Here is a 12,187-nt window from a genome sequence, read left to right as displayed (position 1 = left end):
CCTGATGATCTGTTTAGGTCTCTTCCAACCCTAAGCACTATGAAACTATAACTCAGACTCTTTCCCCTTGCTTCTTTGCTCAGAAGATCATTCCAAAACATTAACACACTAACATTTAAAAACTTCTAATCTCTAACCTAAAATGTTACAATCAGTCTGTAGCCATTTTCACTGGTTTTATTGTTTAATTTCAACAGCTCTCATCTCTAATAGTCATGTATACTTATAAACTGTATAACTGGCATGCATGCAGTGTGCACATCTGTGGAACAGTGACCAGAGGCCAGGGTGCTGGCCACTTGTCTCTGGGCTTTGCCCCCTACTCCCCTCCAACCCACAGCCCCCCATCCCTGGACAGAACACAAAGGACATTGAACAAAATTTTCATGGGGAAGAAGGTGTTTTATTGCTTGGTTGGTGGTATGTGGGGGAAGGAGGCTCTGTTTGTTGGGGAGGGATGGGGGAGAGGAGTTATTTGATGTGAGGGGGATAAAAACTTGTTTTTGTGATGCGTCTGCAGTGAACCTGGTGATGGGGGTGAGTAGGGAAGATGTGGGGCGGTCCGTGGACAGCAGTGCAGGTGGGCTAGATCAGGGAGTACTGGAGGGGAGGTGATCTGCCAGCACCTCCTGCATCTGTTGCCCTGGCCCGCACTGTCAGATGTCCTTTAAGCACCACGCCTCCTGTGCCCAAGCCTTGCGGTAAATCTTCCATGAAGTGAAAACTCCTCCAGCTGTACTAAGGCCAGTCCCCATGGGGTGAGCAGGTGACAGAACTGTAAGTCCTGTCAAGGGTCCCAATACACTGGGGGGAATCCCACCCCTGCCAAGGGGTTGTGCACATGGAGCACAGTGTCCCCCAGCATGTCCTGGAGGGCACTGCACACCTCCAGGATAGTCTCCCTGGTGGTGGCCTTGCCCATGCCAAACAGGTGGCCAACACACTGAAGGCTGGCGGGTATGGCCAGCTTGAGCAGGACGAGGGCCAGCTGGGTGTTTGCAGGAAAGCACGGCAACATGTTGGTGTCCTGTTGCTCCAGGTACACGAGAAGCTGCTCCAGGAGATCCCAGAAGGTGGCCCGGGTCATGCAGAAGGCCTCCAGCCACTGCTCATCATCCTAAATGGTCTGGATGACATGCAGCCACCAATCCTGGCTGGTCCAGTGGGCCCAAAGGTGGTTGGGCTGGAGGCCCAGAATGGTAACAGCAGCCCCAGCAGTGGCATCCTGGAGCCTGTCATCAATGTCCCTACCAGGGTCTGGCCAGGTGGACAGGATGGAGGTGGCAGATGTGCAGAAGCAGCCCTGGGAAAGGCCACGGTGGGCAGGCAGGAGGTTGCTGCATGTGGGGGAGCCAGGAGGGGTGAGATGGCTGTAGGCCAGGTGAAAGTTAGTGCAGCAGGCTAACAGAGCCAAATGTGGCAGCCAGCAGGAATCCTGGGTGCTAGTTGTTGCTGTCAAGGAGGTGGCTGATCAGAAAGCAGAGAGCAGGGCTGGCTGCTGGCAGGTGCAGCCAGAGCCTGGCACTCCCCAAAAGTGGCAGGCAAGGCCCCATTGCAGGGCCCTGGGAAGCAGGAGCAGATTGGCAGCAAATCTGCTTCCACTTCCCTGCATGTTTAGATGCTTGCCCAGCACTGGTTACTGTGAGTAAACTGGTGCCACAGCAAACACACATGTAGATGTGCCCACAGAAAGTGATTTACCCTTGCCTGGCTGAATTCTTATGGAAAGAATTAAAGATGCGAATACTCAAATGCTTTTATGTGAGCAAATTTTGAAAACTGTACTCTATGAATTTTGGGTTTTAAATTCAGAAGGTAGTGGAAGAGGTGAAACTTATGACTCATTATCCTAACTAGAGCTGGCCAAATGGAAGGAAAGTATACCAACGATTAAACATCATAAACAATTACGCAGTTGTTTAAAGATAATACGTGAAAAGAAAAACAATGTGTCCTATGGCACAATAATTTACGTGCTCCCAGAGAACCTCTATAGCATGCAGGGCTGATGTGAACCAGTATAATTTAGTAGTGTTTGGGACATTTGTCTGAAATTCCAAACTGCTGATTTCTCAAGTCTATGCTATCTCATTCAGTTTCTCAGTATTCGGACTAGCAAAACTCAATGGTTAAGTTCATACTGAGTGATTGCTTTCTTTTCCTTAGTTCCATTTTGAGGTTTTATTTAATGCGACTGTTCAAAAAAATAGCTGGTCATGGTGTAAGTGACCTTTATTCATGAGAAAACAAGGATAGGGAATGTTCCCTTCGTATCAATAACTGTTAGGTTTAAAAGGTCCTCTTCTCTGACCAAAAACACCCAGAAACTTAAGTGACCACTCACATTTCACAAGTAAATAATAGGAATTCTAAACTATTCCAGATAGGGAAAAGTCAAATAAAATGTTTTGTGAAACTACCCAGTAGCTGAAAATCTTATATTCATAAATATTTGATTGAAGAGTTATCTGATGAAGTTGGCATCAAGCTTGCAAAGTCAACTGTTGTTCTTCATGAGTAGCAATGAACCATGTCTAGGGGAGGAAAGATTAAAAGATTTAACCCTCCCACCTCACCCCCCCCCCTTATTCCCAAAACACTTTAATTGCTACTTGAAATATTTCTTCTGGGCAGTTGTTTTTGTTTAATTGAACAATGGCTGATGGCGGCACTGCCCCATGCCACCACTGTGCCCCAAACATGCATGCTCCAAAAGGTGCACGAGGAACTGTTTGCATGAACTAAGGGATGCCTGACCCCCTACAACCGACTGCTGCTGATGGCCATGCTGCCATCATTGATGAAAATGAAGCTATAGTCTTACTACTGCAGATAGGAAAAGGGGTAAAACACTATACTTGTTAGCACAAAGCATTTTTATGTTTATTTAAATAAAAATTATAATTTATACAAGAGACTTTTTTAAACAAACAAGGTTTTCTTAAAAAATGTACAGGGCAAATTATTTCATTATTTCAATTCTTCATACAGTATAAGCCTTTTGTCAGACAAAAGTTACACTGATAATGAATTATTTACAACTTCAAAATATAGACTCAAACTTCAGACATAAAAATTTTAACATCCATTCTACTTCAATGATTAGTAATACAAATTAAATGTCTGCCCAAATGTACAGAATTCAATAGAATTACCAGGATTTTAAGTTGCCAAAGAAAAAGGAAAGGGAAAAAAACTATGTACATACTTTCATTTCCTCACTCTTGGGTAACATATCTTCCCTCTTGGTCTGCATGAACAACAGTAAGGTTTTGGTGCTGGTTTTTTGTGTGATGTTGCCACTTACAAGTAGCTCATTTATATTCAGTCTTGAGTGACAATGTACAGAAAGACATGATTTTGTATTTGTATTTTTCTTCAGGTATTTGAATGGTCACCAATGAATAACAGATATGGTTAGTTTTCATCTCCCTTTTTCCTTGAAAGGAACTCAAACTAACCCCTGCACTCCTAGGAAAGAAGTTAAACCCAATTAAATGTGAATGATCCAGCAATGAACCATACAGAACAACAGAATTACAAGGGTAAACAGCAAACAACAGTATGGCAAAAACACCACTTTTTGTCTATTAAAAGTAGCACTTTACATTAAGTGGCACTATTCAACCTGTAATCAAAATTAAGCAGGTTATACTGCAACCTCTATGTTGGAAGATTTAAATTTAAGGTTGTTAACTTCAGTGTAATTACACAAGTAAACTATATGATTACCCATTGCCTCCACAATATTTCAGGGCCTAGGAGAAACAAAAGCATAGCAGTACTCACCAGTAAGCACACTGAAGTTTTTTTCTAGCTTTGTAATTACATTACACATGGGAGTAGTTATTTTGCAGTAATACTTACTACCTAATGTAAAGTGAACTTTGTAAAATATATACATGGATGTTTGTCAATTACATTACACATCTTCTCTAAAAAAATCCAGTTCATTTTGTTTAATTCTGGTATAAGAAATGTTGCATTGTAGTTTGCAATAAGTATACTGCTTTAACAATTTTTTTCAAAAAGTTCATATTGTTAAAGTGCAGATTAATTCTGAATAACAAATCAATATTTGTAGTAAATTTGTTTTTGTTGGACAAGCCAGAGTACATCATGTGTATGAACCTTTTTAATCTGGAATGAGGGTAAATGATTTTTTTCCCCTTCTTTAAAGCATGAGTATGACTAACAGTCCCGGCACCATCAGCACAATAATTTTAGGTCCTTCAAGAATCAGAATCCGATTATATTTAGTACTATAGTCAACCAAAGGGGGGAGGAGGTAATAAGTGCAGTTACCTGATCTCTCACTAAAACCAGTGTCTTATGATCTGAGTGAAGGTAGAAATTACATTTGAAAATGATACAAAAATAAGAAAAAACAACTTGCTCTCTGTAAAAAATATAATCTTCTGTTTCTTCAAAGAAAGAGGAAAAAAAAACAACAAACAGCTCACAAAAACCCAAGGGATTTACAGACAAACCAAATGAGCCATGGAACTGATTAAATTGTATATAACATTAAGCTATTTTAATGCTTATTTATTCACTGCTTATTATTTGTTTCCTCACTTTAATTCTTGAAGGAGCCTTCAGGAAGAATAACCTTAATACCCCGATACTGCATAAATGAAACTTTAATGTCTTGTAAAAATCAGAACTGCACTTTCTTGAAAAAAAATTGCAAAATTAGAGTTTGATGTGAACATAAACCTGCATGCTGCAAATAGAGAGCTTAAAATGATATCTGATTAATAACCATTTATAATAACTGGTGGAAAATTGTGTCTCCTATCAATTGAACTTACGCTTGCCTTTGACCCAGGGCCTGAAAGTTTAAATTTGAGCATAAGCTGGCACCCAACCTTGTACAGGGCAACATACAAGCCTGTGCTCTAATAACTCTCCTGAACAGAGACCTTAGTGCATGGAAATTTAGTTTTAAACTAATTTGCAAATAGACACTGCTAAATATTTGTGTGTGCACTACACCACCTAGAGCTCCAAGCTTCAGCATAGGCAGCTTTGGACTCTTAAATTTCAGTTGAATGCCACTACACAGGAGAATGTAATGACAAAAGAAAAACCATCAACATTAAATTTTTACATGATTAATCATTTTCACTGTCACTTTCAAATAGGTTCCCACACTTTCCAGAATGCCACCTTCCATGGGACCTTATATTGCTAATATACTTAACTGAATGTAAGGCTGAAATTAGTTTACCAACTACCCTGTCCCCAAATACTGGTAAAATAAGTGAATTAAAAAACAAAAACCAAAAGAACAGATTACACAGAACTATGAACTATAAGATGGTGATATATATATATATATATATATATATATATATATATATCACACCACCACTGAGAGACCAAAAGAATTAAGATCTTAACTGGTTTTATGGGAAAGTTTGTACAATGAAAGTATTGGTACTAATCAACTCAATGGATATGGTATGCTGTCTCCCCCCTCCCTACCACTGAAGGGTTAGTATATATTTTGCTGTGCTGTTAAGAGAATTAAAATGAAATCCTGAACACTCTCAGATGGGCCTTCTTATAAGAAACTTGCAAGCTTTCAAAACTTAAAGATAAATGTCAGCATGGGCTTTGCCCCTCTGAAAGGAGCATATGAGAAGAGTTCCCCAGGATTTACCTCTGCTCCAATGGGAAAAGTCAGGTTCTATTGCACAAAAAAGGGGAATAAAAAAGGGAAAGTATAGCAATATCTAAAAAACCCCACAAGTATGTTTTCTAGTGGAAACATGTTACATTAAACTGGTATTTCCATTAGAAGGAACTCTCAAAAAAGTAGCGGGGAAAAAAAGACTGAGATTGGTCTCATGTTTTGCTTGGGTATAATTATTTCCACCTTCCCTCCCATCTTGAGAGACAAGCGGACAAGTCTTTTTACATGAACATACAAACACCTCATACACGTTATGTGTACAATTGTTGAGCCCTTCCATAACAAGTAACAATAGAAATACAAAAATGCTGCCTAACATTTTAGGAACAAAGTTTTGATGCCCTCTTTTATAAAAAGTAGCTTCCTTCCTTATACTTTGGTTAATCAGGAAAGGAAGATATGGTTACAAACATCGCCCTCAGCTTTGTAACACTGAACTCTCTGTACAAGGAATTTGAAACTACTCAGGAAAAACTAGAGGAAGTCAGACTGTTAAAAAAAAGAAACCCTACCTTTTTGCGATACAGAATCTGCAGGAAAAATGCCTTAAGTTTAGTTGATATATACAGACACGCACACAAACTAGGTAATATTTCCGTGATATGTTTTATAAGGTACCTAATTCAGAGCTTGTTGTCCTCAAAAGGACCACACTAAAGGCCACCAGAGTCATGTTTCAGCTCTCAGGAAAATAAAATTGAGATAATGGGCCGAATTTATCACTAATTATAAAAAGTGGCGCTACCTCAGGGATGAAGCTATTCCACTGTATTATCTAGTCAGTTCTCTAAGTATCTTCTGAGATTTTAAATGTCAGTAAATAAACATTAAAAGTGCTTAATGTGCAAGGCTAATAGTGATGATAGCACTTTCACTTGTTTTTAATACAAAAACCTTAAAATCAAATGTGAAGGCATATATAAAATACATTTGATTGATGTAACATACAGAATATAAACCACATGACAAGGAAAATTATTGCAAAATAGATGAGGATGTTCAATATTTTCACTACCAAATTGTAAAAGAAAAAAGAAAAAAAAGTTTCCTCTAGATCTTCTAAAGATAAGATACTAGCTTTCACTGTTTGATGATGCAGAAGTTATTTTTGCATGCTGGCTGGAAATGGTCTCAAAAGCTTCATCTCTGTGTACCATGGCACCAAAAACTAAAGGCTAAAGGAGAAAAAAAAATTAAACATTTTAGAGAACTTTCCAGTTTCTTTCACACTGACTTCACTCACTCACTCTGAAAGGTTAAACAATTAACTGGTTAACCAATAAGCCCAGTGATAACCAGTTAGCTCATCAGTTATTGTTTAGCACGGGGTGGGGGGCGGTCTAGCAGGGAAGGGGGAAGAGAAGCCACGCGGTGCGCCAGCAAGAACCAGAAGGTGGCCGGAGAGGCAGGAGGGAGGGAGGAACAAGGAGCGGGAAGGGTGAGGGGGGACTAGTACCCATAGCCTACAAGGTTACAGAGGAAAAATAGCAGGTAGCCTAATTACTTGTCAATTAAACAGTTAGCTGTTCCCTCCCAGCCAGGGGCATCACATGGGCTGTTTTGTCTGGATGGGCTTGCCACAGCTTCCTCTTCCCCCCTACTCCCCCAAGGGCCCTAGAAGCAGCTCCCAGCAGCTGTGTCTGCACTGCTGTGTTATCGGTTAACCATTTAACCAATATAATTCGAGGCTGTTAAATGGATGATTTTTAAATTATCCATGTCCGTAACACACATCTTTACAAGGGAACACCTTCCTCCCTCCCTTTTTAAAGGCACATCTTCCTGGGTGATTTTTGATCCATGTCAGAAGGAACAGGATTTCAATGACAGTTAGGAAGGACTTTCCCTTAACACTGAGAAGTCTGCAATGTTTTAAGTCTTGTAACAACCTCACCTTAAATCTTATTTCTACCTTCACCTTTTCCCACAATGCACACGCTCTTATACAGAACATCAGTAACAGTGATCTACATCAGTTATCATATTTCAGTTTCTAACTGCTTGATGCAGAGCCTTTCTCAGAATGCAAGGTGGATATATTTTGGCATAGCCCTGAGATTTTTTTTAACTCAATAAGTATTAACAGCCTAACAGGTCTATTAATGCTACACATCTCTCTCAGGCTCCTCATAAATGTTAAGTTAGTTGTGTGGTTGGGATCTGACTAATTTTATTTTAGATGCCAAAAATCATATGTCCTACTGTGCCAGACATGATACTTTGGGTGTCTGGAATAAAAATTTGTCAGATGCCAAAACAGCACTGGGAACTCAGCTCCCTGCATGCTTGGATGTCCCTGATGCCACATTTCCTTTTCAACTTGCCAGGACCCAAGCAGCCTTTATCCCAGACTCCACATGCATGGGCAAATTTAAACCCCCACAGTGCTACCCAGTGCAGGACTTTAAACTTCCTGGGCTGGGGGAGCTGATGCACCCCCTTCATCCAGCCCAGCACCTGTAAATCTGAGCACTGCAGGTCAGCGTAGGGCTGCACTGTGGGGCTTTTAAACTTGCTAAGCAGTGGCCTGGAAATCACCAAGAACACCAATCATAGTAACCTCTCTCTTGGTTATGGTATTCATTTAAGTGGACACTTCCCTAAACCTACAGCTAAGAAAAGGATGCAACCTTCTCTTTCATGTATATTGGCGATAGCACTACAAACAGAGATCTGCTACTCTCTATTAAAAAAGGATGTTGGACTATAGTCAGATTCATCAGACAGAGCAGTGGAAGCCTCAGGTAAGGAATGAAGAAAATCCATTCAGTTTCCTACATCAGAATTGTTCAAACTCACTTATATGGGCTACATAAATACAAACACATTCAGGTCTCAGGACTAGAACAAAGATATAAACTTTTCATTCCATGTTATGAATATTAGCAAGCAGAAGACAGTTTTGTAGCCTTAAGGCAGGGTGGGAAACCCAAGTATGTAAGGGTGGAATGCAGTTATACATATACAGCAGGTGACTTACTTTTTGTGTTGATGGTGTTGATACTGCAATACCCATCCCTGATCCTGGGAGAACAGAGAGCACTTTGTACTACAAAACAAGACAAAGATACTTTATGTATTGACCAATTACAAAAGAAGAGTAGAGCATGTAACACAACCCCATATACTGGGGATCCTCCCAAACATGTTAAAAACAATCTATTCCCATTACTTAGAGTGACAGTCAGGAAAATAAGTCATTGTAAAGATTTTACAGATGAAATGGGTCAATTAGACATAATGGAACTGAAGCATTATCTCAGTGAAACACAAATAGGCTTTCCTTCACATTTCAACATAGCTTCATTGAACATAAGATAATGGCAGAACTCCACTGGACATGAGCATGTTAAAAGTTCATAGATGAAGATGAAACAGTTATGTGACAATTCAGGGAAATTGGAGCTCTCTATTAGACTCAAAAGAACCCTCAAAATATAAGTTAAGTATGTTAGTAATGCAAACAAAAGTACCATACGTCTCTGTCACTAGCATACTAGAAAAAGCAAAACACATGGAGAAAACTAAGGCCAAGCAAAACAAAGCACCAGTGACAATATTCAGAACTGAAAAATTATTGTGTCACATGCCTGGTGGAATCCTTCCCTTTCCTATCTTTTATTTTTCACCTCTTAAAGATACCCCACATCAGATTAAATGATCATTCCTAACAAGGAAAGCAGAACACAACCTTCTCTGGAGACCTTCATCATTATTCCTTAGTCAGCATCTGTGGGCTAAGAACAAAATTCTCAAGCCCACTTCTCCAACAATGCTGATACTGCCAAGCACTGGATGGGTTGGAAAGCAAAGGACCACCATGCATCAATACCACAGACTTTTGTTTCCATGAAGGCAGGTGGTGTAAGACTGTGCCCAAGGGACCACTTCTAGAGAACAGAAGAGAAATTCAGTCTTCATGCTTCTCCCAAGCTGGCCCTTTAATAGTTTTGGGGTTCAGTCTTGCTGATGCCAACTTCAGGAAAAGCATCTCACTAAGAACCAGAACAACTATGAAATTGGAGGCAGCCTATGGGTCAACTCAAGGGCTCTTTCCATTTGAAACCAGGAAGAATTAGGAAAGGCCAGCAAGGTGCTTACCCTGAGCATCCTTCCAGGGTTGCTAGGTAGAGAGCCTGGGAAAGATATGCCAGGAACAGGAATGGAAGGCAGCCCACTAGACAGGAAAGCAACAAAGGTGCTGAGCCACCAGGAAAGCTGGCAAAAGATTTGTGATTGTGTGAACTGTGTAATAAATCAGACTCCTAAAAGGAATGATTTTTGGGTTTGGGGGCAGGGAAGGAGGGTATAAATGCCCACTGTGCAAACTTGATTAGCTGGGGAAGGGAAGACAGCAGAAAGGCACAAAGCAAAGCCCCACACAATGCAGTCTTTGTTTGCTTTGGTGCAACTGCCAAAAAAGGGTACCGATTATGCTATTTTTTGCTCAGGCAACTAGACTAGGAGCTGGACTGAGGCCACAAATTAAATTCTACACACAAATTCCCAATGGCTCAGGGATGGCAAATCTGCTCTTGTGTTGATGACTTGACACAAAAATGCTCCATATTCCACACGTTTAACATTTAGCCAACAAAACTGATGCAAGTTCTTAGCAGAAATATAGGGCACGGGTAGTTTTTACCTTAAACTTGGCAGTGCCACCTCTTCACTAGGACCACATATTGATAAAATATAATTTTCTGGCAGCAAAACAGTCAACAGGACTAGCTAGCATATACCTAGATCTACTCCAAGTGGTGTTTCATGGTAAGCTGGCTGAATCCAATTAAAGTGCTGGCTGTACACACACTTTTTTTTTCTCCAAGGACACTTTTTCATGTTAAATACAGGGCCTAAGACAGTAGTATATAGTTCAGGAAGGGGAGTAAGCAGAGAGATTATTACTTTAAAAAGGGAAAGGAAATATTGTTATGGAGAGAAAAGAGCAGTAGACATATCCACAGACAGTTAGACTGGAGACAGAAGTGAGTGCAAGAGGTTGGATGAAAATTTGTAAAAAAAGGGGGGGAGGGCAGGGACACAGACAGATGAAGGTTGGCAGAGGCGAAGAACTGTATTCTGTATGAACTAGAGTGGGCAAGATAAACTGCATACAGTAATCCATAAAAGAGGAGCTCAGCATGGATAAGGATTTTGGAAGCATGGACAAATTTGAAATTTTTGATTAAAGGAAATATGCCAGAGTAAGACTGAGCATGGGCAAAAAACTAGTCAGACAGAGGCTGAACATCTGAGATGAGAGAATGCAGGTGTTAACAGTGATAGGTATAACAAGGAGACAATCTGAGATGGAGGAAGAACACCAAGGAGAGCTGAAACACTGATGAGACAGAAATAAAGCAGGTGAGCTAGAAAACTTCAGTTACCATCTGAAATGGTTTTATTTTATAAGCCATTTTTCCAAAGGGCACACAGTTGACAGAAAAGAACCCCATTAGGTACATCTGAGCTGAACCTGAAAGTTTGGAAGCATGTGGAAAACTTGTTAAAGGCAAAAATTGAGTTGTTTTGTATATATCAATCCCAATTCCAAGTTAAGCAAATTCTAATGACGTGATAAGTAGTTTTGCACTAAGAATTACATCTCTATAATATTTTAAATTCCCACTACTTAATTCTTAATATACACATTTGAAAGAAAAGTTAAATGCAGCAATAGAACAGAAAACAACCCCTTTACAACCAATACAGGCTTACCTTCTGAATATCTGTTATATCTGTTAGTTTAATTACTTTATTTCTTTTAGAGGAGCCAGATTTGGAGCTTTCAAAGCATAAATAACTAAAAACAAGAAGGAAAAAAAGGTTTATTTAATGCTGTAATCTGAAAACAAAAGCTCTTAAAACCCTGCATATAATCTGGAGTTCTGAAATCTTTCAGAATAAAATCAGTTTTTCAAAAGAACTGTGTGGAAAACAGTGTCAAATTATAATTTTAAAAATAAGAAAAGCTGTCATGAACTCCCTCTGCTAACTTTGAGAGAAATAAAACCATGCACCACTAACATTTCAAACTCATATCTTTGCAATCAAAGACTTATGAGATGACAGAAAAGATGCACATCTTTTCATTTCAGAACGGTGCATTTCTTTCACTTACTTCAGAAACAAGCTAGTTTTATAAATAACCTCCTTTAAATGAATGCTAATGAAAGCAAATCACACTGTAGTCACATTATTTGGATGCAGTCATACTTAAAAATGACCAAAATAAGGCTTGAAACTCTAGATGTTACAAAATGCTCTCCATCACTACCTGGCATGGCATAGAGAGTGTGTTTAGTTCCACTAGAATGTAACACACTGAAGGGATCACAGGCCATGGAAAAGAGCTACATTTGTAGCATTAAATGCACCCTTGCAGCACTTCAATAGTGCGTCTACAGCCATTTAAACTACAATGATGGCAAAAGTGCTATAAAACAATACTTCTTTCCAGGAGGAACTTCTTGGTTTGGTTGT

General features: G+C 39.7%; 1 protein-coding gene across 2 annotated transcripts in view; it reads right to left on the bottom strand.

Moving 5' to 3' along the window:
* Positions 1-2,685: 2,685 nt before the first annotated feature.
* GRAMD4 (GRAM domain containing 4) overlaps positions 2,686-12,187 on the bottom strand; it is a 109,668-nt gene continuing 100,166 nt past the window's right edge. The window contains exons 18-20 of one of the 2 annotated variants that reach the window (XM_090042085.1): positions 11,423-11,507; positions 8,682-8,750; positions 2,686-6,876 (exon numbers count right to left, since the gene is read on the bottom strand). In XM_090042085.1, the coding sequence (XP_089898211.1) occupies positions 6,775-6,876; positions 8,682-8,750; positions 11,423-11,507 (256 nt within the window). In that variant the 3' untranslated portion in view covers positions 2,686-6,774. The remainder of the gene's footprint in view (positions 6,877-8,681; positions 8,751-11,422; positions 11,508-12,187) is intronic. The other variant, XM_090042086.1, reaches the window with a different exon arrangement.

Source organism: Crocodylus siamensis, chromosome 4 (assembly GCF_052110815.1).
Source record: "Crocodylus siamensis isolate JL-2025a chromosome 4, ASM5211081v1, whole genome shotgun sequence".
NCBI lineage: Eukaryota > Metazoa > Chordata > Crocodylia > Crocodylidae > Crocodylus > Crocodylus siamensis.
This window is presented reverse-complemented; position numbering and strand designations above follow the sequence as displayed.